We start from the raw sequence: 26,844 nt of genomic DNA on the forward strand, positions 1-26,844 counted from the left end.
CAATAATTATTTGAGGAGTATTCAACTTATTGAGTAATGTTAAATATAGTTGTTCAGTACAATCGTTTTGAAAAATAATGAGGTCCACTATTAAAAAAATTAGATTCTTCTTGAATTAATTGAATTTTTCTATTCATCATTTATATACCACACATATGATACGAGAAAAAATAAATAAAAAATTAGAAAATTATATGTGATGTGTTTGGATGACAAGTATAATTTTTCAAAAGTAAAACATAAGGCGTACGACGTCGCATGGACCTTTGAATTTAGTAATTTACTTTGTTGCCTCAATTTATCTTCCAAAGCATATTCGTGGATAAGAACAGTATTACCTCAACCAAACATTTCTTGAAGAAGCACTGGTAAGGGCCCAGAATGAACTAGGAACGTGGGCTGAGGCCCAAATATGCCATGTTTAAACGGATGGGCTTCATACTGGACCCTTGGACCCCAATTATACGGGTATATAATTCCTCGGAGCTTGCCGTCGAGCAAGTTTACGCGCAAAGCAAAGATCGAAGGCAAACATGCCAAGGCGAAAGAAAGCTTCAAAAAAACACACGGATATCTCAAAAGCAAGCTCTGTTCCTTCTGAAAATCAAGAGTACGACACTATTTCTCCCATGGGTTTCTTTTCTAATACTCAGTTCTTCTTCTGATTTGTTGTGGATGAATGCTAACTCTGGTAGCGTCTTCATATATGCAGTTGTTACGAAGGGGAACGTCTCGCTAGTCTGCTAAACTCGATTCGGAGGTTAAACTTCGAACCCAATTCCATATTTCTATGTTTCTTTTTCCTATTTTTCTGAGGTCTTGTTTGATTTAATTTGTTAATGGTATAATACTCTTATCATGCTTCAATTTACTCTTTCATTGACGTACGTGAATTTAGCGTTCATGAAACTTTGCCCGGTTTTCATTTTATTTATTTTTTGTTCATAATTGGTTGCCTCTTAGTCCAAGTGTTGTTGTTGAGGCTCTATCAAATTTACGTCGTTTAATCCATGAATTCAGATTCTCATTCACTAGTAGTCATCAATGTGATGGAAACATTGTACAGGGAGACAGAGACAGCAAGACTCTTGGATGGGAACTCCTTACCTGAAAAAATATGGTTCAAGGTTTGCTTTCCGATGTTTCGATTTTGTGTTTGGTTATACTTTGTTAACTTCACCATTAAAAGTAGTTCTTCCTCTGATAGATGTGTGTTTCTCTGTTTTAGCAACAGTTCTCAATTGGGGTCAATGACGTCACTCGCGTCCTTGAACGCATGGCACCAATACCTCAAGTGGGAAGCTATCCTGCTCAGCCCCATTCAGTCAGCAGCAATCGTAAAGTGACTTCATTTCAGCTTCAGGTTGGTCACCTTTTAATTGGTTTCTTGTGCGGTGAAATTCCTCGTTTATCTAACATTGTGGAATCATATCCAAACTTACGGGATTAAAATGAAAAGATGGTGAATGTGATCTTACATTGTTTGGAAGGGAAATATTCAAATATTATTGCACATTATCATAATTTCGATAAATTGTAATTGTAAGATTGACTAGTTCTTTTGGAACATAAATCCTAACGTGGTTTGGACTTTTCATGAATTGTAGGAAATTGTATCGAAATTAATTTCAACTAGAGGTATGAGAATTGAATTGTGCCACCTACAACAGAATGACATAACTCTCGTTTATAATAGTTTTAAGAGAACTCAATTATAACACTTTTCGAAATATAATTCCAAATAGATATGACTTGAAATTTTTGTCATTAAATCTAATGTAATATATCAAGACCTTGTTTGGATACTTCTTGGTTAGTCTATCTTCTCTTCTGATATATTTTGTCGTTCTTTTGTGAGATGCCTCTCAACTTGCTGTATTAGTGGTCACTCTTCCTGCCCATTAAACATTCCTTTTCCAATACATATTTATATTCCGACATATATAATGCATCTAGTTTTGTAGGCTGTGCTGCTAGCTTCTGACTGCAACCCTCGGTGGCTCACAAAGCATCTTCCAAGCTTGGCCTCATCAAGGAGGGTTCCACTGATCTATGTCAGAGATAAGAAGGGGGGCTCTTTAAGGTTAGGTAAACTTGTAAAACTCAGAACAGCCATTGCTATTGGAGTGAAGGTAAATGCAATGCTACCAGTTACAAGGTGAACATCTTATTCTTCTATACCATAATCTTGCTAATCTCTCGCTAAATACAGGCTAAAGGAAATGCCATTAATGAACTTTTTGGGAAAATTCTTCATGGCGATGAAATAATTCGTGAAACCAATTGCCTGAACACAAACGAAATGCCAGATGCAGCCGTCAGTGACACGTAAGTTGCACAGACATGAAAGGAGTAATGCGAACTCATGGCAGAAAGGGAGAGCCGTCGGTCCAGAATCAGCTACTGGAAACAAACTTGCACAGTTTGTTGGTTCGTGTGAGCTTTATAGTTTCTTTCAGGACCCTGAAAATGTGCATGTCAACTTTTTGCAACGATGTGCTTCTCTACATGCCTCGGGGCTTCAAATTGGTCTTAGGTGTTTATTTCTGTTCTTGGAAATCACGGGGATTCATGAAATGCTTTGAAAGCTAGACAGATATTTGATGTCAATGTTCCAGAGTTGCATATGAGACAATGATTGGATTAGCCCCCTTATCTTAATGTTTTATATATTCAGTTTAAGCACAAATATCATTGCTTTCGATAAAGCATATTTGATTTCTTCTATTTCTACATCTAGGATCTGAATCGTATTATTGATACTACTAGGAAGAACTAAACCATTATGGCAAGAGAAATAACAGGAAGATGAGACAACAAATTGTAACAAAAATATGATTTCAACCTCCACCATGTAATAGTTTAGGCAGCTGACCCCTTTGGTTCGTTCATTGACACAAAAACCTTCCATTAACAGTCTGCCATAGAGTACGAATATCAATCCGGGTAATAGCTCTACCTACTTGATTGATGAGAAAATCCAAACTTCAATGAAAAATATGTAATTACTATGTTAAAACCATGTGGATTTACAAACATCATTGTGGTACATATCTACTCATATAGATATAACTTGAGACTCGTACTCACAAAAAAGTCTGAGGAGCAGTTAATTAAACGAGCACTTACATAAGAATGAACTCACGCCTTTTTAACCTGTTCTTTGTGAGAGCTAGAGATCTACTGGATCTTATGCGCTAACTTGGGTGCTGGTAACCGATCAGGAAGACTTCGCAACAACAACTGGATCAGGGTCATTTTTACTCCTACCAATTTTGCCTGATTTCTCATTTTGTGTTTGCTGCTCATCCTTTTTAACCATCACGGGTTGAAACTGCCAACAAACCAAAAACCAAACTAGTTTAGAACAAAACAACCAGGTATATTTAAGCAGCATGATGTCATTATAAACCAACATGTGAATCATAGATATTGCACGAACCTGATATATTGAATATATAACATTTCTTCTTATTTGTGCCATCATGTCCAAGAAGAGATTATAGCCTTCAAGTTTATACTCAATAAGTGGATCCCGCTGTGCATACCCACGTAAACCTACAGCTTGCTGAACAAACTTAAGAGCTTGCAAGTGTTCTTTCCACAAACGATCAATGTTGCTCAAAATTAAGAACCTCTCAGCTTCTTTCATTAAGCCTGGTGCTTGTTTCTCCACAATATCCTAAAATAACATTCAATGAAAAATAAATAAGAAGTGATTGAAACGAGTGATTGACATTTATCACCCATATATATCATATTCATAATTAAGCCAAAACATTGGAGCCCACACAGGGTGGACACCAAGCTTTCTGAAGTTTCCTGTCATCTGATTATGCTAAAAGAACACCACCTATAGCTAAAAGAACTTAAGTTCTAAAAAAAAGTAGTCAGATTAAGCAGCCTATAATACCGACCCTTTTCTGCAAATATGCTTCACGACCACAAAGACGAAGGTAATCCTGCAATTCCTCATAGCTAGAACACTTGCTCCTTAGTAAATCTGGGGTCAGATCATCCAAAAAATAGCAATACCTAAACATACGGCAATATGTTTGTCAGAAAAATTGGGCCAAGCAACATAAGGGGATCCATCACTCCACCACTCCAGCACACTATATAGTGTAAAATGAAAATTATTCCCACAAATTAGATAGAAATTAATGCTCAATTTACAAGATAATATCTCAGATTTTAACAATTGTATTTGGCTGGGATAATATTTAATTTAAACATATCTACAAGTTTATCAGAAACCAAAAGCTGCAACAAACTGCAACACTAAAACCTTTTTTAGCCATCCATTAGAATTCTTGTCAATTTTGAACCAATACACAAGCAAGGGTGCCTCTTACTGTTGAAGTTTTGCAATGAGCTTTTCAAAATCCCAGCTTTCCTTTGGGGCATCCGAGCCAATATTTGCCTATTCATTATAGAAGTACAAAAGAGATTTACTTGAGGATCGCATACATGTTATTGTACCAGAATTTTTTTGGGTGGGGGGAATGGGAGAAAAACCCAAAATCGTATATAAGAAACATACCTCTAAGATATCATCCATTGTCAGTTCAGCAAACTCAATAACAAGACTTTGGAGATCATCAGATTCGAGTGCTCGTCTTCTCTCTTTATATACACGGTCTCTTTGGCTGTTTAGAACTTCATCAAACTCAAATAATTGCTTCCGAATGTCAAAAAAGTAATTCTCCACTTTCCGCTGAGCTTCATCTAGAGCTTTAGTCAGCATCTTGGACTCAATTGGTAGGTCTTCAACTCTAAAAGCTCTCATTAAACCCTACAAATTGCAAAATCCACAATTTTGTTTTAAAATGATATCCTAAAGAAGCATTACCAACTATCATGATACAACCACTTACCAAGAATTAAAGGGGAAAAAAAAAAAAAAAAAAAACAAACAATTATCCTACTGCAACTACAGTTTGAACCTGAATTCTGTCTCCACCAAAAATCCGGAAGATGTTATCTTCAAGACTTAAGAAGAAGCGTGAACTTCCGGGATCCCCTTGCCGGCCACTTCGACCTCGCAGCTATATGAATACACATTGCAAGTTCAATTTTTATCAAGTTCTAGAAAAGCATTCTCATGTCAAGAGTATGTAGAGAGGAAATTTTCAAATAAAAAGGTGGATGAAGAGCCCTGAGTTTGATGGGAAAAACTAAACAATTTGACAAAATTAGACCTGATTGTCAATGCGGCGAGATTCATGGCGCTCTGTTCCAACCACATGAAGTCCACCAGCTGATACAACCTAGGGATTTGGAGATATAAGAGATTGTAATCAACACTAGCAAAGAGAAGCAACTTAACTTTACTATGGAATATTACAACTAACCTTCTTTCTCTCTTCCTCAGTGTAGACCTTGAATTCCTTAACTATTTCGAGAAAGGCATCACGGAGTTTGGCAATGACTTCATCCTGAGCAGGACCCTATAAATGCAAAGATACAAATATTTCATATTGCGATTACATAGAAGAAATAACTTCATGGAACACATGAAGAAATTCGTCATATTTCATTCAGTTTGTAATTGTCTGTAATGTTGAACTGCAAAAGAAAAAAAAATTGAAGCTACAAAGAGGTTCACCTTTTCACAACAATAAGATAGGCGCTCCTCAGCTTCAAGCTCACTTAAAGATCTTAGACCCCATGTTTGGACAGCTAATTGTACAGCTTCCTCAGCCAACTTGGTTTTTTCATTCGATAATTGGCATGGGAATAAATTTTCATTCACCTGGAAAATTATAAAATAATGAGTTCCAGGATTGATCGTTTCACAGAAAATTGAAACTTTCAGAAAAATAACTTTACATACCAATGTAAAATACAATTACAAATACCACAAACAAAACCAAAATCACACCTTCCATGTCTTCTTTGGAGGAGGTTTCTTCACTGATACAAAAACTCCTTCAGTTGGCTTAACAACTCTGTGATTATATTATATTAAAAAGGTTGTAATGCATGTCTAAAGAGGCATCATCTAGTGGCTGATGCAAAATACATCTATCAGAAATTTCAGTGTAGAAATGGAGTTAAACAAGTCAACTATAAAGAGGCAAGACAGGAAACTTGTGTAACATAAAAACCATCAGAAACAAAACATATAATGAAGCTCAGATGATACCTTGGCATAAGCATCTCACGTAGCTTCAACCTTGCCATAAATTCTGCATTACCACCAAGGATTATATCTGTACCACGACCTGCCATATTGGTAGCAATTGTCACTGCCCCTAGACGACCGCTCTGTGCTACAATTTCTGCTTCTCTCTCCACATTCTCTGGTTTCGCATTGAGAACCTTTAAAATATTTTTTTTTTTGATAAGTAATATGATATTTCATTGATAAAAGGATAGGCATTAAAATATACATCCATTAAAGTTCTCCACAAAGAAAAGACTTGAATGAGATGTTCAGTTTTATTCCCCGATTTTCAGAATGAATGGCGGTTGATTTAACAAAATGAATGCACAAGCATGAAAAATGATGTAAGTAAAAGACCTAAGATCCTACTTGGTTGATCCTCATAAAGTTATTTGCAAGTCAGATTCCCCCAAGTTATAGTGCTTGTATCCCTAGAGATGAAATAAGTCCCACCTCATGAGGAATTCCAGCTTCTTGCAATTGTTGTGCCAATACATCACTCTGCTCGACGCTGGTAGTGCCAACAAGCACTGGGCGGCCTGTCTTGTGCATTCTAGAAATCTCTACCACAACTGCCCGCCATTTTCCAGTAGTTGCCCTGAAAACTACATCAGATTCATCCTGAAAGATGAAGAGATCATAATGAAATTGATGGACTTCAAATATTTAGATAAATTCTGTATTATCAACAAAACTCACATCTGCACTAAAAATATTTTCCAGGCATTTTTTACAGGCAAAAAGGGCACCAGTGGTGGGAGGGAGAGAGACTAGATGTTGGTATCTATCTCCCCATGACCACTGTAGCATTTTAACTCACTAAGGAACCCTTCACAGGGGTTTAGACCGGCCTCCAGAGTGCCAGTAAAAGGGGGCTGATTCTTTACAGGCACTGAGCAGAGGAACTTGAGGCACTCTCTCAAGATGGAGTCATGGTTTGACCCCAGCCCCACCAAAGGAAAAAATGGTACTAAACTGGTGGCAGGATTTTGAAAACTTAAAATTCAAAACAAAGAAAAAAAATTGCCTCTCCTTTAAGGGAAATCTAATTTTTTTCATTGAAAAGAAAAAAAAAAATCTGGTAGTATAGTTCTTCTTTGTTTGCCTCAGTCCACATAAAGTGATTATGCTTCACAATCTGCATTGCAATGATAATAACCAGCAGCACTGTTGATATTTCTTATATGAATGGATCACTAGGAGATACCTTTCTTATCATAGGCTTGTTTGTAGGCACAATTGTAACTTTAAGTTTGTATATGCTCTCAAATTCTGTACTTTCAGTAGCAGCGGTACCAGTCATTCCACAAAGTTTCGGGAACTGCAATAATGAAAGGAAAAAGGCATTGGTTACTGAGGATAAATTTTCCGGATTCTTCAGCTAATGTAATGAGACTAGAAAGCTCCAACCTGGAGAAAGAAATTTTGGTAGCTAATTGAAGCCAGAGTTACAGTCTCATTTTGTATTGGCAGACCTTCTTTTGCTTCAACTGCCTGGTGCAGCCCATCACTCCATCGCCTCCCCTAACAAAAAAGAAGCAATGGACATTATGTTGTGCTTTGAAGATCAACATCTTACTCTTTACCTTTGTTTTCCTCATATCCTTGAGATTATTATGTGTGTAATTCCATGGGTATTATAATTATGGTAGAATTATGTACAAGACCAATAATTTCAATCATGCAACAAAAAGAATCTAGTTCCTAGATTTATAGTTTTGGCATTGGCACAACCAAAGTCGCTCATTCTGTACTCTTATGCTGCTACGATATTTACAAGCAACTGTATGTTGAAGAAACTCATTGAAGTGCTTGCCACATGCAGTGTATTTTAGAGGGATTCTCTTCTGGTAACTACACCATCAAGTAAACTGTATATTACATATGTACAGAGCTAAACGGATTTACAGACTCATTAAACTCTTTAACCCAAATCTATCCTAGCATCATTGTTAATTTTATTGAAGTTAGGCCACAAAGAGAATGAAAATGGAAAATGGCGAAAATGGTAGGTGATTCAAAGATCATCCCTACCCTCTTACTCTTGCAATATATTAACTTAGCTTTCATTTGACATTTATACATGGGGTATACAAAATACAGTTATTCTTTAACACTCCCCCTTAAGCTGGAGTATATATATAGTATAAACCCAGCTTCAGATAAATGTCAATGTCAGCCGCAACAGGAAGGAACAATGAATGATTAGGGACTGGATACACTGTTCATCATTTGTATGAAAACCCCCGTCTTTAGTTAGAAAATTGAAGTGACCTGCCCACATAAGCACCAGATTTTTTCCCAAGCAAATCATTCTTCATCACATAAGCCCATGATAAGTCATTTCCAGATGCTTAGAGAAATTAGTGGTTAAAAACAGAGATGTAGAAATCTCAAAAACTTTGGGGGTGAAATTGTTTACACCTTATTGCGATCTAAGAAAATAAACCACTCTCTGCCGTGTCTGCTGAGGGCAGTTACCTTCGTATGCATATAGAAAGAAGCATCAGGAAATAAAGAGATTTCTACAATGAAAGAGAAAAAAAGCAGGTAAATGCATTGCCTAAAGAATTCTGTATAGAATTTCCTTTTCAAATAAAAGGCGTTTATATGCATGTCTGAATAAGTTAAAGGAACCATATTGGTTAAGATCTCAGATCTTTTTCGGAAACCTCTGAGGGAAGGAGAACGTGACTTCTATGTGAAATTCATTTCTTTCTCCTCTAGTGAAAAGGGTAAATGAAAGGAACAATCGACAATCATATGCAAAGCATACAGTTTCACAAATTTTTCAACTTGCAAACAACTTTCTTTGTGAGACACAGAACCTAGATGGAGATTCACCTGCATGACTCGACCAGTAAACTCATCCACTATTAGAACCTCCTTGCCACGGATAATATAGTTTACATCTCTAAGAAATAATTCTTTGGCCTTTATTGCATTCAGAACGTATAATGCCCACTGCTCTCGAGGATCATACAAATCCTTTACAGCCAGAATTTCTTCAGCATCTTCATAACCCTGTTCTGTTAGTAGAACTGTCTTCTGCTTCTCATCTACCTGCAACAACAACCTTACTAAGAAAAAATTGAAAATATTTATATTTCTCCATGATCCATGATGCATCTACTTCGCTATTAAGTCCAGGGACAATCTATTTTAAAAGTATTTCATAATGGAACCTACATGGGATCAAAGAAAGATGGGTGGATATGGTTAAATTACTGATGTAAACTTATGAACTTGGTTACCAGACAGATCTGACAGTGAATGGAAATGATGTAGGAAACTGGGGATTCTTATAAATACAGGACACAGATATTGCAAGGACAAACCAATTATAAATTACATATTAATGCATAAAAGTGAACCACACAAGTTTGCAAAATATATTCATATCCTTCTTCTAACACTTCTCTTTCTCATTCCACCTAAAAATCAAAGTCTTACTCAAACACAAGTCTTTCAAGAATGGCCATTTCTATTTCTTCCTAAAAGGAAAATCTTTATTGTAGTTTTTTTGCAATTTTATTCCCTTTTCAGTGTCACAATAGAACAACTCTTCTCCTATTGATCCATTTTCTCCAAACAATAGCTGTCACGCGTGTTCATGCCAAGTCAACTGTCAAATTATGTGCACGTCAATAGCATGTTTGGCACATAGACAGGCGTTGCGAAGTTATTTATGCCTAACACAGTGCCCAGCACCAGTGCAGAATCAACTTATACTGAACACTTCATAAGATGCTTCTGATTCACCATTTTTGGTTCCAATAGTATTTGTTAGTCAAGGAAGAAAACCTGTCAAAAAATGAACATATATTAATTGAAATATATGCTTAGTAATCTTACAGTGTAATGTATATCCCGTCCAAAGGCTGCAGCTATCTTTGCAGCTTTATAATAACGATCACTAGGTTTGTCTGCAGATCCAGATATGATGAGAGGAGTTCTGGCCTCATCAATAAGGATGGAATCAACCTCATCAATTACGCAGTAACTGAAACCCCTCATAACAAGCTCCTCAACACTCTGTACATTGCCAGAAAATTCCTTCAGCTAAGGTAGAAATGAAATTTAGAAAGCTTTAAATTGATTGAAATTCATGCAATCAAGTGATATTCATATAAAATAGCACAATAAAGAAAGAATTACTTTCCGTGGCAAGGTTGTCTCTCAAATAATCAAAACCAAGCTCGCTATTGGTCACATATGTGATGTCAGACAAATAATTTTCCCTTCTTTGTTCACTTGTCATGTTCTCTGCCACAAATGCATCCAGTTGTTAGCTAACAATGAAAAGTAAAATTGGCAAGGCAATATGTAGAAGCAGTACCCATGGACTATTAATGAAAAAAATATAAACGCCCCAGATAAGAAGAATGCAGATCAATATGATTCAACAAGTCAACTAGAAGCATCCAACAACTAGAATCAAACTGAAGACTCGAAAGCTACAACTATTTTATAAATTAAAATATATGTATAATTGGACAGTATAAGAATATTTTCTATCGTTAATGTTTATTAAAGCGAAAAAATGATGGGCAGAGATAACAGGATGAAAAGACAAGTGATCCATACAATTCTGCTTTTTTTTTTTTTTTTCCTCTCTGTACACTCAAAAACTTTTTCTGTGTACACTCAAAATCTCCATGAGGAAAAGTGAAATTTTTTTTCCATGGTGATGCTCTGGTGGTGCAGTGAGGTTGATTAAGTCTAGAGTGGTATGGGGCATTCAAAATTTGTAGCTATTGAGTCTAAGGAGTTTGAGGTTTTTAGAGATGGTAGACAAGTGCTTATTATTGAGAGAGGAAGGAGAGTGGAGATAGAGATTTGCTTGGGTTTAGGCATGGCACGATGGTTTATTAGAGCACTGGAGGACTGCTTGAAGACTAGACGTAAGGTGTTTTATTCTGCTCATAGGGAAGGAGGCAGGGTATACACTGCACAACGATGTGCTAACTTTAGGGTGGAGTTGGTGGAGTATGGTGGAGGTGGTCATTGGAGCTTCATCATTATTCCAGAGGATAGGGATGGCAGGGGATGGGTTAAGCTGGTGGAAGCATTGAGGGAGGCTGGAAGAGGTCCTGCTATTCCACCACCGTCAGAGAAAGGGGTTGCTATTGTGCAGCAACCAGTTGCCAGGTCATATAGGGAGGCCCTTCAACAACCCAGAGACAACGATAGGTTGGGGGCTAGCTCTGACAATTTGGCCTACCCCAGAGGTGGTGTAGGTCTGCCAAGTAAAGGTAGTACAACCCTTTCAATAGGTGCTCAGAGCCTTGAGGGAGATGGCAGGGGTGTTGTTGGTCTGAAAGAGGAAATGGAGGAACGTGTGCTGCTGGAGCTGAAGAACCAACTAGATGTTATGCAGGACAAAGTCAATTGGCTTATTAGGCAGGCTGAGGAGAATAGAAGGATGGGCTTGGGCCTGGGTGGGGATCAGAATGAAGGTATCCAAAAGGGTCCTTCAAGCAACCGTGCCCCTTTGGGCCTGTCTAGAGGACCTCAGCCAGATGGGTTGAAGGGGAAGAATATTATTGAGGGGCCAGGTATAAGTCCAAGCCCGAGAAAGGCATGGAAAGAGATGGGGCGTCTGATACTCGGAAAACCAACGTCCGAAATATTGGCTCATCCAAAACCCTCCATTTCGGAGCCGATATCTGGGCCAAGTGCTTCTGCGTTGGCACAGAAAAGTTCGGTGGAGCATGGAGAACTAGCTGGTGGTGCGGTGGAAGCTCTGCAGGTGCTGGTTGTGGAAGAAGGATCAGTTTTTGGGGGATGGCAGTAGGATCAGTTTTTTGCATGATGTGTGGGTGGGAGATACGGCCCTGAAAGTTACTTATCCTACTATTTTCAGAATTGCAAGGGAAAAAGAAGCCATGGTGGCTGATCTGCAGGTAGTAATTCATGGCACACAGGCATGGACATTAGTCTTACTCGGGAGGCACAAGATTGGGGAGTGACTGGTCTGGTGGAGTTTTTCAGCCTGCTGTATAATATTGCCATTGCTGACATAAATGAAGATAAAATGGAATGGAGACTGTCTAGGAAAGGAAAATTTTCTGTTTGCTACTTCTGTGAGTCTATAACTATACAACAAAGGCACAATTTTCCTTGGAAGAACATCTGGAGGAGTAAAGCACCTCCCGAGATCGCATCTTTGTCTGAACAACAGCCTTAGGGAAGATTCTAACTATGGACAATCTAAGAAGACAAGGCCTAATAATCCCAAACTGGTGCTGTATGTGCAAAAATAGTGGTGAATCGGCAGACCATCTACTTTTGCATTGTGAGTTTGCTTGGGAAATCTGGAACTACCTCTTTAGCAAAGTTGGAATAGCATGGGCAATGCCGGAAAGGGTGGTGGAGTTAATAGCCAGTTGGAGAGGGATCATCGGGACACCCCAAATTGCAGCCATGTGGAGGATGGCTCCTTTATGTATTCTTTGGTGCCTTTGGAAGGAAAAAAACGATAGACACTTTGAGGATCTTGAACGCTCCTTGGAAGAGTTTAGGGATTTTTTTTAGAAAACTTTATTTATGTGGGCCATTGCATTAGATATGAATGGTCTCAGCTTCCATGACTTCCTTGTAACTATTTCTAGTGCTTAAATATGTGTATTCACATGTATACTTACAGTATACCTAGGCTATGCCTATCTCTAAATCAATAAAATATCTTATTACCTATTAAAAAAAGAAAAAAGAAGAGTGATCTTCAAATCAGACACAATTTTTTTTTTAATAAGTAAACAGTAGTATTAATAAGGATAGGCATAGTTCAAGTATACAAGATGGTATACAAGAGATAAGACCTATCTAGGTCACAAGAGTGGGAACAAGAAAATCATGTAAATTTAGGCCATTAAAATCTATAGATATGGCCCAAGAAAATAAGGTACAGAAAAATAAAGATCAAAACTCCTCTAGTGTTTGCTCCTAAGACACAATTTAGGTACGTAAATTTAGGCCATTCAAATCAGACACAATTCATTGACATTTGGCATTATGTACTTGTCAATCATAAGAGGTGCTAAAAAATAGAATAGTTACCTAGATCAATTGCACGAGGAAGGAGAAATAAAAAAATTTAATATGAAGTGAAAAACCCTTTCTATCTTATTAGTAAAGCACTAACATGCTTCACAGCAATCAAACTCAAGTTTCGCCTGTTGAGGCCATGCCCAACTCGAAGGGGCTGAAGTTCAATCCAGAACTTTTTGGTTGTTAAGTTATAGCAGCACCAAGCAACCTCCACTGGTACAATTTTTTATCTACTAAAAAGAAGTGAGAAAGCATGTAACAAACTAGGGAAAGCCCAAACCACATCTCAGTTTATACCCCTAAAGGACTAATCAAGTTTACAATTGGAGAGTCTAATTCTATCTAATAAGGAATCGATTTGGGACAACAAACAAACAGCTCATCAAAAACAGGCACAATGCACTTAAACGATTAAAATCAGAAACTTTAAAATAACCAATCCCCGAAGGGCCGAAAGATCACATGTGAGCATCCATCCATCTAAAAAAATGCATGGCAATAGATATTAAAGTGCACAGAACATAGAGTATGACAAAAATAAAAGAAAGTGACATACGTTGGATTAGGCCAACCTTCAATCCAAGAAAACGAGGAACTTGACCAACCCATTCACAATCACGTCGAGCAAGATAATCATTGACAGTCACAACATGGACTCCTTTTCCCGCTAATGCATTTAGATAGGCTGGTAAAATAGCAACAAGGGTCTTTCCTTCTCCAGTCCTCATTTCAGCTATTTCTCCCTTATGAAGAACCATGCCACCTGCATAAAGAAAGCTTATTGAACATACACTGGCCACTTATGACTATGCATACGCAACCTTAACTATTGATGTGGATGCAAGTGTTGAGGTCTAATATAGACATCAGGTGAACTACACAACAAACCCAGAAATTCTAGATATGAAAGTATTCGAGCTATTAGGCATTGACAATGCAGAATGTGTGTTACAATGAGGCTCGACGAACCATAGGGGATAACATGGAACATTCAACAGACAAAAATGGTTCCAAACAGGCGAACACAGGATTGTATATTAACAAGTGTTTACCTATCAGTTGGACTTGAAAAGGAAGAAGTGGGAGTGGATAATTATGCATAGCAGTTTTACCTATCAGTTGGACGTCGAAGGGACGAAGTCCTAGCACCCGTTTTGAAGCCTCTCTGACAACAGCAAATGCTTCCTGCAATATAAGTGCCTCTTGTTATGGTCAAAAGCAACAAATATATTACCTATACTTGGAACCACAAACAACAAGAAACGCATAAATTAAAAGGAAAAAATTGCAAGCAAAATTCTCCGGTTCCTTCATTAAGACAATGTAAGCAATTAACATTTTATACAGATTACATTTGTATTGGGATTTATAATATTCAATAACTTCTGGCTCAAATTACAATCGAACCCGCTCCATACTTACGATTCCACCATATGAAAAGACAAGATAAAGTATTTTATTTAAAAAACAAATGATAATAACTGGCAATAAGAGTTTATTATATAAAACTTACAGCTAAAAGGGAATCTAAAGATTCACCCCGCTGGGCTCGTTCTTTCAACATCAGCGTCTTATCCCTTAGTTCCGAATCCGACAATGCCGACATCTGAGCTTCCATTCCATTGATGACACCTACAATTGAGGCGTACTGCTGCCGAGTGGATTCTCCAGTGTCGTTCCCTTTGAATATCCCACCTAAAAGCCCTCCCAACGAAGCCATTGCACGCATCCGCCCGCTCCTACTACCTTTCAATTTCGGTGTTTTGGCTCCAACATCAAACATTTGAAGGTATTTCGATGACCCCAAGTGGGAGATTTGGTAGCAATCTTTGTGGGCATGAAGGAACTTAGAAGAGGAAGGTGAAACAGAGAGGTAGTGGTAGTGCTTCACTAAAGGTGACAGAGAGAGTGAAGACGCCATTTTTTTTTTAATTTAAGCAAAAGCTAAGATATGGGACTGATTGGGTTTAGTCAAGAACAAGGAGTTATTGCAACGAGTAAAAAAATCTGTAGCGAAACGTTGTGTTATGTTCGCAATCGTTGGTACTCTGTTTCATGTTGCGTTTTTGTTCACTACTGACTACAGAGGAGGCCTTGGCTTTGTGCCGGTTTCAAAAGAAATAAACGGAGAGAGAGAGAGAGAGGGGGAGAGAGGATAAGGCAAGGACGGACTGGAAAGATCAACTGGTCTAAGGGTAATTTTCAACAATGGTTAGTGGTAGATAGCGTAGATTCTTAAAATAAATGGGGTCTTTTGTAATAAATAAATAAATACATGGGTCTATTATTAAAAAAACTTATATATGTCTTAAGATCTTATTTTTATTTTTAAAAAAATTGTATTAGATTTAAATTTTGATTGTAAAATTACTTTCTTTGTAGTGACAAAAAAATATTCATATTAAATTAGAAAAATAATCTCTACATATAATGTATGCATCATCTCTTTTAAAAAAAGTGGAATATACTTAAGATTCATATAAAAAAATTCATTTTTTTTTCAAGGTGAGCTCAACTTTTTTTATTAGAGATTGTGCACTATAACTTTTTTAAAGAAATTGCTCGAGATTTACACACTTTAACTATATCTAATATTAATTAAAAAAAATTATACTAAACTACAAATCTATCTTCTTTATTAACAAGGAATGATATTTATATTTTAAATATCTTTATAAAATATAAAAAGTTAATCAATATGATTATTCGATTTTATTTTTTATTTTTTCCATGTGGGGCTTTTCTACCCGGTTTGGTATAACCGTGTTGGGTGGTATCCTTTTTTAATTGAGAAAAGCTTAAGGCCGGATGGGTGTGAAAAATATTTCCCTATCAACCAATAACAAGAAGACACGTAAGCGATCTATTCATCACTAAAATGCACCCGCATGTATAAGAATTGAGAAAAGACACCCATAAGCACAATCCGATGCTCTCCCTCTCCCACTCAGCCCTCTCCTTTCTCTCCCTCCCATTTGCACTTCTCCACCGTCGTCGGAAGCCCAAAAAAAAAAAAAAGAGCACTCTCATTCTTTCTTATCCTCTCCCTCCCCCACCTACACTCGACGTGGGGTATGCAGATGGCTTCGAGAGGGCTTCAATATGGGTCCGTCTACGTTGGTCCTTAAAATAGCCCCCACACGTTCAGATTCAGAAGAATGAAACAAAGTAACATCAAAATTAAGCTTTACTGAACCTTGCAAAGGAGATTTTCAAAAAAGAATGATATCCTTATGTACAATCGATTGATGCAATTTAATAGTAGTGTACCCATCAACATATGCCAAATAATTATCAACCACATCATTAAGCATACAATTAGAATTCTAAAATAACTTCATATTCCTACATTGCCAAACACCTCAATAAATAGTAATAAAACGTGAAGCTGTAGTTATATAGTATTGCTTCAAAACCCCAACTCAATCAGAATAATTGTCTAGAGTCTCCAAAAAAGGCATAACAAAAGCACAACGTACAGTTAAAATTTTTTTCGCATGTGGACAATCCTAAAAAATATGATAGTAATCTTCCACGACCAATGAGTAAAAAGAACAATGCGCATTAGATATAACACCCCTCTTTAGCATATTTAGTTTTGTAGAAAGACTATCATTATATGCTCTCTACTCAAAGTTCTTAACTTTTTTCGAAAGATTGAAATTCCAGAATTGACAGCAAAAGGATGAAGAACCTTGAAAATCATAACTACCCGCACCAACAGTAGAATCAAATAATATGACAGCAAGATAATATCCAGACTTTAGTGAATACAAGCCATTTTTAGTGCTAATCCATACAAACTTATCACCCCATCCCTTTGGCAATAAAGGAAGCTGTACAATAGCATTAGCAACAAAAGGAGGAAATATAGATCGAATCAAATTCACATCCCAATAAACATTAGGTTGATGCATAAGAATATTAACTTTCAATCATCATGAATACATAATTTCGTGGAACAGACTCAGGTAACCAGAAAATTGGGAGTCATTTATCTTGAGTTATCCTTACATCAACACCCTTCCCTATTCTCCAAATACCCCCAGCTAGCAAAAGAGATTTAACAACACAAATGCTCCTCCATACATATGAGGGTTTACTATCCAAATGTGAATGAAAAAAAATCCGTGAAAGGGAAATACTTGGTTTTATAGACCCGAGACAGCAAAGTATTAAGATTTTGAATTACTCGACAGTCTTGTTTTGGTAATAAAACTAAGTTAAAAAGCTCAAGGTTCTTAAAACCCATACCACCTCGCATCTTTGAAGAAAACTTTTTTTTTTTTTTCAAAATTTTGGCTGTGTTACCCTGTGATATGCTTGCAAACTTACATTTTTTTCCATTCTTGGAATTATATATTTTTCCTTATCCAAAAAATGTCCCCATAGAACGTTTATTTTTTTCCTCATAACTTAAATATTTCATTTAAAAAATCTGGAAACAAATATGTACACAATGTTAAATTACCAGATAAAAAATGGAAAAGAAAAAAAAACAACGAACCAGAGATGGCACCAAAAACATAAACAGAACTGTATAATATTAAACCTATGTTGAGCAATGTATTTTATGGTATTAACAGATGCTTTGTCAAGCTCATTTCTTGTATGTCTAGTTTTTTAGCATTACTGATTTCTTGGCATGCCAATCAGGTTGAGAAACTATAAGAAATTGGTGCCAGAACCCAATAATCTAGTAAGTCCGGCCCTAGTATGTCCACTTTTTTGCAGGCTTTCCAGAAGCAAAACATTTAGTACCTATGAAAATATTCAGAATAAACATACAATCAAACTCATGTGTGTGATGAACCATTCAGACCACATAGATGTCTCAGGGAAACTTGTTTATTCAGTGGCACAAGCCACAATGTTGCATCATCCTACACTGTCACTGACATAAATGTCATATTTCATAAGGAATAGCCATTTTACAGCAATGTTGCTAGACGTTGGAGCAAACATCCAAACCAAGTGTAGTTTATGTTATCATGTTTTTAATCAAGTATAACATACCATTGGATTAACATGCAACTTTCAGAAAATAACACAAGTACCATTAACCATGATTTCTTGATCCTTTGGTGATGCAAATATTTTCTAATAGAGGAAAACTTTACTAGGCACTACATCAGTAATTAAATCCCCCCAAGGGGGAACCAGCAGTTGAAACACTGCAACAGTCAGAGGGATTAGACAAATATGACAAGGAATAATTGAGACTAGAGGAGGGCAAAATACCCAACCCCAACCACCAACATGACCGATACAGACCCAAGAATGTTTGGTTTTTGCTGTTAGGCAGTGGTGGCTAACGAAAATAAGGTTTCCAAAAAGGTCAGGGCGGCTGTTGGAAATAGGGTTTAAAAAACTGACAAGCTCAACCAACCTGACAGCCCTGGAGCCTATTTATGGTGGTGGCAAGGTGTTGAGATCTCTCAAACACCACAAACATTCTTCCACCAGAATACTAGTGGTGAGGTGTAGTAATCTGGTGGTAGTATCTCACACCCTCGCCACCAACTACAAACTGATCAACAGCAATCATTGTCTGTAATTTAGGACCCATCATTGGTCAGTTTGAGGAATCATACTGAATGGCTGACACCCATCAATTCACCCAGTGAGAACTGCTGCCAACCAGCCTGAGGGTGTTCGTACCCACCTCTATTTGAGAGACATTTGAAAGTAACATTCTACATTTTTGTGATACACTGATGAAGGTTCTAGTCGTGGCTACAATAATCCCACATTGTAGCACCAATTGACCAGAGATGGCCTTAACCACAACAAATTCTCAATTCTATCCAACAATGATATAAATAAGAAAACGAGTGAACTGAATATCCTAAGGGTGAAAGTAGTGCACATGTTGCGGTAACGAGCTGCAGCTATTGCCCAGCTAGTGACAACTCTAAGACAGACCATCATGACCCCTTCAATTTTTGATCACCTTCAGAGGCAAGAACAGGTAAATTTGGAGCAGTATCAATTTGAGAAAAAAGGATGGAAGATTATAAAAATTGAGTTGATGTTTCAAAGTGGAAAAGGAAAGTCAATAAATGAAACAACCCTCACATGAAACATGGGGCCAGTACCTTCTGGGAGCTCTGGCTAGTCAAATGGGGAACAAAGGCTCTTAGCCGCTCCAATCTCACCTTTTGTCCTTGCCTTCACATCTTTCTCCACCTCCTTAAGATTTACACAGCAAATAAATCGTGATTAAACAAATTTATAAGAAGCACATAAAGGGAAAAGACAAAAAGAAAAAGAAAATAAAATAAAGAGAGGAGGTTGAAAAAAATGTTCACAGCCTCTCAAGAGACCATTCCACAGTGTGCATGACAAAACATAACTTACCATCCAAATTTGACAGTGTGGAATAGAGTAATATGAATTGAAAAACCTAAAAGAGATACATTTCCGGTATTTAAATGAGTGCAAATGTCCATTGAAAAAACTAAATACTTGAAATGTATGCAAATGTCCATAGAAAAAATTAAACCTATTTATCCATTATTCGAAGGACAAGAAATCAATGGAAAACCTTGAGATACTGTAGGACATATAAACCATATAGGCAATGGCTAAGCTGAAAAATCAGTATTATACCTCCTCATCACACCAAAGAGCTAAGATCAATTTCCTTTGGCTGAGTGCTTCCACAAATTCATCCCAAGTTTGTATGGTCTTAACGCATGCATCTCGCTTTTGTTTCGCAACATCAAATAGGCTATGTTGGATATTATTAAGCATTTCTTTCACTTGCTCAACCAAGTTGGTTCTAGAGATGTCTATTTTCAATGAATTATCACGATGAACAGCTCGTACCTGTGAATAAAATCAGGGTGTAACAATTCTTTGGGTTGATCAACTAAGGAATAAATATTTGAAGACAGTAGGTTGTGCAAATCAATGGAAGCAAGTAACAATGATAGAAAATCAAGATAAACTGGCAGACCTAACTATTAGCTAAGTCTTTTGGCCCAATTTCAATCCTTAGAGGAGCACCTTTCATTTCCCAATGTGAGTACTTCCAACCAGGAGAGTAGTTATCTCTAAAGTCTGCCTTAGCACGAATACCGGCCCCAGACAAGATATCCACTGTAGAAGCACAGGCATCAAATATTCCCCGAGTATCAGCATCCTTGTACGGCACAGGAATTATAATAACCTGGACTGTTGCTACTTTAGGTGGCAGCACCAAGCCTTTATCATCCCCATGAACCATTACCATCACACCAATCTGAACATAACCAGTAATAAAATTAGAAAAAACAGTATCCATCTATAGTAGCGGATGTCAATATAAAAAATCCTGCCGATGTGCATACTCACCGTGCCGACCCACCATCTAAACACTCCCTCCCCCAAAAAATGAAAAAAAAAAGTAAATATACAAAAAAAAAAAAAACTCCAAGACCCAGGCATGATTTCATTTTTTCTATTATATACCACAAGTAAATGCACAAGCTAATTAATTACAACTGTTAATCAAATAGTTAATAGATGCTGAAAAATTACCGTACGAGTGCTATAGGCCCACGAGTTCTGCCAAACCATACCCTTCTCTCCCTTTTCATTTTCAAAGTTTGTCTCAAACATTTTGGCAAAATTTTGACCCAAACAATGTGAAGTTGCACCTTGTATACCACGACCATTGTTCGGAATAAATGCCTGAGATACGGTACATAGAAAATATTGACAAACAGGTTTGACCTCCTCATTGTTTGACAAACAAGTTTTTTCCTCCTCATTGTTGATATGTGCTTTCAATGATGACATCAGTATAAAGAGAAACATTCATACTATACAAAATGAGTGTATCCAACCCAAGATAGTAAAATTAAATACTACAACAAAAGATTGTGGACAAAAATTTCACATCTCACCTCAGGAGCAAAACCCTCCACATGATCCTTCTCCTTCTGCAATACGCCTGGAGAAACAAAAAGTGGGAAGTAGCAGTTCTGGATGTTCATTTTCTTTATTTCAGCATCAAAGAATTTCTGCAGATATAATGTAAAATTAGTCATTTAGACACTAAATCTGAAAAATGAAGGGGAAAAAATACACTGCTCCACAAACAGATTGAAATAACCATAATTTTTAGCCAAGCTTACAAAATTTCATCTAGATCAATCTTAAGGAATAAAAATAAAGGGTTTAAATAGGGATTCAAACTCACTTGCATGGTCTCCCAGATCGACATTGCCCACGGTCTCAGAATATAACAGCCCGAGATATCATAATACTCAATTAATTCTCCATTGACAACTACCTACACAGGCCAATATAAGGATTAATAGAAAATGGCCCTAAAATCATATTTTCACTGAAGTCAGTAGGAACCAAATGGATTAAGACCTGACACTTCCCATATAAAAATTTCGTACTTTTGTGTGGTCTGTTTCTTTGCACATGAAAAGGCTAAAAGGCCTATCATCTGTAAACTATCTACACCATATGTCTGATGATGGATCAATTCTCTATCCAAAGTAAAGAGTCTTCATCTTATTATGGGAAAATGATCTCGTCATGATTGAATAAGTTTCTCCATCTTAGAAATTGTAATGAGGTAATTAAATGGTATATAATTAGGACCGGCAATTTTTTATACGATTAACAAACCCAAAAGGAATTTGACACAAAACGGGCTAGGTATAACAAGCCTGGGAAAGCGCTAGTAAGTAGTCAATGTAGAACTGAATATATATATGACGACTTTATAACCTAACCACTCTCTACAGTTTATCCATGTTGGGACTAGTGCATTACAAATTCCCTTTCTTAAATTCTGATATATATTACAATGAGATAATGGAATGGTATGGAATTAGGACCATCAATTTTTTATACGATCTGCAAACCTAGGAATAGCGCAACATTTACACTATAACCCCGAAAGGACTAGTCAATTTGAAGCTTCCCCAGAATCACTATATTCCCAATATGGGACAGGAACGCTACATTAGGATGGTGTGGTTGGACTTGTCCAATTAAATGGATCAGGCTAAGGTTAATTCATATACATTCCAAATTTTATTTGACACAACCTGAACCCACACGCGGCATATAGAGCTGACAATTTTTGTCACAATCTACATACTTGACACAAACCTAACATGAAATTGGCAGGTTAGGATCAAGAGATCTACCATTTAATTCTGGATTGGGTTATTAGGGTTGACTCATTATGACATGGACATGATTTGACACAGCCCAAACCCAACACAGCAACACAAATTGCCAACCCTTGTGTAATCAAACATATAAAAGCACACTTAACCAAAGCTGTAATGCACAATTGAAACATTCAAACGAACCTCAGAATACCATTCCCCAAAATTCTCATCTTTACAATTGGTTATTCCTAAACCCGTTTCCTTCTTCACCTCTTTCTTTTTCCCTCCTATAAAATCAATTATACAGCATAAGAAAAATGAAAGAACAACGGAAAGGATTTTCAAATGGCCAGAAATACACATGAATGCACGCACATAATTAGCCATATACATAAATACCATCAGGCAAAACTAGCAAATTACATCAGGGGAAAAATACTCACCACCGCTGGCATTAGCATTAGACTTTTTCACATCATCATTGGCCATGTTCTCCTGAGCACAATACCCAACGAAAATCAAGCTAAAATTTTTAGAGAAAAACAGCTAATGCTCTGAAACCAAATCCAGTATGGTGCATGCAATATTTATAAACATCACCGTGTAAACCACAAGTACCATAATCGGGATTTAGACACACCATGAAACTTGCAGAAATGTGTATTCAGCAGGTCATTCCAAACTGATGAGTAAACTAGCTCAAAAAAAAGGAGCCTTCTGGTAAAATCGTGGATTAAAGAAAGACTTCACTGCACCACAGAGGTCCTACTCTGCTCGTGATAGACTGTGACTCGTTGGAAGGCCTAATTGCCAATTGCAACTATGCAAAATTGAAAATAAGGCAACAAATGGCTGGAAAATTCATTTCATTATCAGGTATTGTCATCAGTTATTGCGCATACAATCAGTTATTGTGCTTATCTGTAACGGCTATGTAGATAACTGTTTGTAACGATTTGGAAGAAGTATCCACGATTGTAGGGGATAAGGCCACGACAGTTGGTAAATTTGTACATCTATGTTTGCAGTTTATGGCTTCCACCTGAAATGGAGTTCTGCAATAATATCATGACTCCAATTTTTGTTTTTTCAGAAGATAGACTCTAGTATTTTTTTTTTATAAGTAAAGATAGACTCCAGTATTTGTATCACATTAATGACCTATTATTAGTATCAGAGTGGGACCATGTCCAGACTTCGATCACGAACAGGACAACTAATAGGTTGGTTTAAAATATCCTAATATTATGAATGGGCTTGTGGAAATATATTAGAAAAGGTTAGGAGATCTTCCAAAGACATGCACATATTGTGGTGGGAGACGGTCTCACGTCAAATTTTGGTACTACAAATGGTTCAACAAAGCCTTTAAGACACCTTCCCTGTTGCTTTTAAGCTCGCCCGAGCAAAGAATGCAACAATAGCTAACGTCTTGGTCTTCTCTAGTGGCTCCCCTCAATGGAATGTAGATTTCATTAAGTCAACCCAATATTGGGAGTTGGAGGCTAACACAGAGTTCTATGCAGCACTATATTCCATAAGCATGACTAAGGGTACTAAAGATAAGATGAACTAGAGTCCCTCCAAGAAAGGTAGATTCAGTGTCAAGTCATTTCAACAAGTTTTGACGAGCCCCGGAATGACCACATTCCTATGGAAGAGTATATGGCAGACAAAAGCTCCTTTAAAAGCAGTTTCTTTTTTTGGACAGCATCCTTGGATAAGATTCTTACTACAGATAATTTGAAAAAACGTCGGGTAATGATGTTGAATTGGTGTTGCATGTGTAAGAAGAGTGGGAAATTAGTTGATCACCTACTTTTACACTACAAGGTGGCCAGGACCATGTGGGGTGATTTTTTTGCGGGAATTGGGTTATCATGGGTCATGCCTCTTAGGATGGTGGATTTCCTAGCAAGCTGGAGAGGCATCTGAGGTAATCCACAAGTGGCAACAATTTGGAGAATGATTACTATATGCAGGTGTTGGTGCATTTGGAGGGACAGAAATGATAAAAGCTTCAAAGACCGCGAGAGAACAATGGATGAGCTTAAATTTTCTTTTCTAAAATAGTGTTCTTATGGGCGAGGACCATTGTTTTTAATGGGCTAAATGTATATGATTTTCTACTTTCGGTTGTAAACTTTAATTAGGTACTTGTCATATATACTTTCTGTTTAATTGGGCTTTGCCTCCTTTTATGAATAAAACTTCTTGATTACCTAAAAAAAATTGTTTCAAGTCAAGGAGCCACCAAAAAGTGACATGGTTACATCGCATCAATATTGATAGAGTGGACTACCATTGACATTGGCTTCAAAAGCATGTTGAAATTTCACGATCCTAAAGGGTAAGGGTTTAACGAAATTAGCATTCACCACCTTCCATCGCCGATGTCCTCATCAGGCTATTTCATCATTAGTGGTACAACTCAAGTCCTACACTTTTGATTAGAATTGGATCCGGTACCATTTGTCACGACCCAAAGAAAAGCCAATATTGTGTTTGAGCCCATACTCCTTTTATGAATAAATCTTCTTGATTACCTAAAAAAAATTGTTTCAAGTCAAGGAGCCACCAAAAAGTGACATGGTTACCATCGCATCAATATTGATAGAGTGGACTACCATTGACATTGGCTTCAAAAGCATGTTGAAATTTCACGATCCTAAAGGGTAAGGGTTTAACGAAATTAGCATTCACCACCTTCCATCGCCGATGTCCTCATCAGGCTATTTCATCATTAGTGGTACAACTCAAGTCCTACACTTTTGATTAGAATTGGATCCGGTACCATTTGTCACGATCCAAAGAAAAGCCAATATTGTGTTTGAGCCCATACTCCAAAAGGACTAACTAATGTTACAACTAAAGTCCCTTAGAATCATTATAAAAGGCAAGAACTCTTTCTATTATAAGCGATGTGGAATCTCATTCACCAACTTCCTATACTCGACATGGTATATTAAACTAAGCCTTAAGGTTGTGTGGGACTAAGGCACAATAGTCGGTCAATTTGTATTTTTATGTATGGGGTTCATGGCTCCCATCCGAAGTGGGAATTCTGCTATAATATCATAAACTCAGTATTTGTAGTCAATTAATCTGTGACCTGCAAGCTTGTGAAGACAAGCAGGGTATATCGAGAAGGGCTTCCTAACACCTTCCTCTAATCAAGAAACAAAATTCCTTTTAAATTTGAAGGAAATGTGTAAAAAACGATGGCGACAAAACCTGCAAGGGTACCAAAAAGAGAGAACAAAGACAATAGAATAGGGGAAAAAAAGCATTGGATTTTACATATTGCCCCAATTAAGAGACCAAAACCTTATCTATTTAAGCAATTTAAACTGTTTTGAGCAAGACAGAGCAAACAAAACCAGTCACCCAAAGGGTTCATCAATACCTGAATAAAAAAACTGTAGGCATGTGATGGAGAGAAATGAAAGAGCAAGAATGGCAGAAAATAAAGTTGCAAAGGAAAATAATGTGCCTTAGTTCGACCTCTTTTTTCTCAGAGCGTTTTCGAACTTCCAAGGGAAACTATTAACGGAAATCAAAACAGAATGTGGGAAAACTGAAGAAAGATAGAAAGGATGGTAACTACGAGGTAATTAGAAAGGATGGTAACTACGAGGTAATTGGGCCTCGTAACATTGCTCAAGCAATGTATGCAAGTCCTCATTAATAGGGGCAATTTCAAGCCGAATATGAAAAGCCATAAACGTAACAATCACGCAAAATCCCATATTTAAAAGGCAAAAATGCAATCCTCAAGCATAAGCGTGGCGAGTAAGCAAAAGAGATAGTGAAAAGGGTTCCAATGTTCCATAAGCGTGATGAGCTGCTCTTTGACCAGTGAGAAGGCGCCAGTAGGGGTAGCAAGATTCGCATCCAACCAGTTATATTAAAAAAAAAAAAATCGGGGCGCAAATTCTCAGGCCAGGTTACAAAGATTTTCAGTGACTTCAGTTCTCACATAAATATTTATGCGAATATATCTCCGCGGCAAAAGATTGTCCGTAATACGTAGGACTGACTTTAGTAAAGGAAATTCTTCCTCCGAGTCAAGGGTCCATTTACTCCGAAATCAGTGAAGCTTTGTTAAATCCAGAACATCCTTGCCAATGATATAAAAAAAAACTTGCCTCTGAATTTAAAAGTTACAACTTTTGATAGGATTTATATATAAAATAACTCAGCATATTAAAATATTATTTTTTTTCTTAAAAGGATCCAAAAGTATTTGTTCCAACTAATTTTTGAGTCGGCCAAAATGAAAATATCAGTGTTGGAATGGCATAATCAAATGAAGCATGTAACAGTCTCTGTTAATACCTATAGATTTTAGCACAGATGTCCCCCACCCTCATCTCGGGAAAGAACTGCACAACAGAGTAGGCTTGAATCGGCTTTCATCGCCTCATATGCAGCAGTGATCAGTATTAGCAACATCCCCACGCACCACAATTATTATTTTTTTATAATTTTTTTGTT

The 26,844-nt window shown here is 37.1% G+C and overlaps 3 protein-coding genes across 7 annotated transcripts; 1 reads left to right on the top strand and 2 right to left on the bottom strand.

Moving 5' to 3' along the window:
- The first annotated feature begins 481 nt into the window (after positions 1-481).
- LOC122318736 lies at positions 482-2,689 on the top strand. Of its 5 annotated transcripts, none has more exons than XM_043136321.1 (6): positions 482-610; positions 713-760; positions 1,067-1,127; positions 1,229-1,363; positions 1,965-2,158; positions 2,310-2,689. In XM_043136321.1, the coding sequence occupies exons 1-6, from the start codon at positions 534-536 to the stop codon at positions 2,323-2,325; spliced, it is 531 nt and encodes a 176-aa protein (XP_042992255.1). In that variant the 5' UTR covers positions 482-533; the 3' UTR covers positions 2,326-2,689. The 5 variants fall into 5 exon arrangements, with proteins under 5 accessions (XP_042992255.1, XP_042992253.1, XP_042992254.1 ...); XM_043136319.1 differs by having other exon boundaries at positions 1,965-2,132; positions 2,213-2,689; XM_043136320.1 differs by having other exon boundaries at positions 1,235-1,363; positions 1,965-2,132; positions 2,213-2,689.
- A 297-nt stretch (positions 2,690-2,986) lies between these two features.
- Positions 2,987-15,336, bottom strand: LOC122318733 (protein translocase subunit SecA, chloroplastic). The gene is made up of 20 exons (XM_043136316.1): positions 14,736-15,336; positions 14,335-14,407; positions 13,779-13,985; positions 10,332-10,435; positions 10,025-10,204; positions 9,014-9,232; positions 7,580-7,693; positions 7,377-7,490; positions 6,623-6,790; positions 6,149-6,324; positions 5,885-5,951; positions 5,609-5,755; positions 5,355-5,450; positions 5,202-5,270; positions 4,947-5,048; positions 4,544-4,795; positions 4,356-4,423; positions 3,918-4,035; positions 3,443-3,682; positions 2,987-3,334 (listed from the first exon to the last, which is right to left on the bottom strand). Exons 1-20 carry the CDS (start codon positions 15,141-15,143, stop codon positions 3,221-3,223), a joined length of 3,036 nt encoding a protein of 1,011 aa, XP_042992250.1. The 5' UTR covers positions 15,144-15,336; the 3' UTR covers positions 2,987-3,220.
- Positions 15,130-25,989, bottom strand: LOC122318735 (proline--tRNA ligase, cytoplasmic). Its single transcript, XM_043136318.1, is given in 9 exon segments — positions 15,130-19,414; positions 19,835-20,053; positions 20,184-20,468; positions 20,747-20,899; positions 21,115-21,231; positions 21,411-21,503; positions 22,549-22,634; positions 22,791-22,842; positions 25,754-25,989. Coding segments are annotated over 8 exon segments (1,077 nt in total). The 5' UTR covers positions 22,837-22,842; positions 25,754-25,989; the 3' UTR covers positions 15,130-19,336.
- Positions 25,990-26,844: the final 855 nt, after the last annotated feature.

The sequence above is a fragment of the Carya illinoinensis genome, chromosome 8, assembly GCF_018687715.1.
Source record: "Carya illinoinensis cultivar Pawnee chromosome 8, C.illinoinensisPawnee_v1, whole genome shotgun sequence".
NCBI classification, from domain to species: domain Eukaryota; kingdom Viridiplantae; phylum Streptophyta; class Magnoliopsida; order Fagales; family Juglandaceae; genus Carya; species Carya illinoinensis.

What these genes read in the sequence shown, in the direction of transcription:
- LOC122318736 (XM_043136319.1), top strand. Translation starts at nt 534, where the DNA reads ATGCCAAGGCGAAAGAAAGCTTCAAAAAAACACACGGATATCTCAAAA. An exon ending in TGACTTCATTTCAGCTTCAG is followed by an intron (nt 1,364 to 1,964) that starts GTTGGTCACCTT and finishes CTAGTTTTGTAG; the next exon opens with GCTGTGCTGCTAGCTTCTGA. An exon ending in CCATTGCTATTGGAGTGAAG is followed by an intron (nt 2,133 to 2,212) that starts GTAAATGCAATG and finishes CGCTAAATACAG; the next exon opens with GCTAAAGGAAATGCCATTAA.
- LOC122318733 (XM_043136316.1), bottom strand. Translation starts at nt 15,143, where the DNA reads ATGGCGTCTTCACTCTCTCTGTCACCTTTAGTGAAGCACTACCACTAC. An exon ending in CGTGAGATGCTTATGCCAAG is followed by an intron (nt 5,952 to 6,148) that starts GTATCATCTGAG and finishes ATATAATCACAG; the next exon opens with AGTTGTTAAGCCAACTGAAG. An exon ending in TTGGTGGAGACAGAATTCAG is followed by an intron (nt 4,796 to 4,946) that starts GTTCAAACTGTA and finishes TGCAATTTGTAG; the next exon opens with GGTTTAATGAGAGCTTTTAG.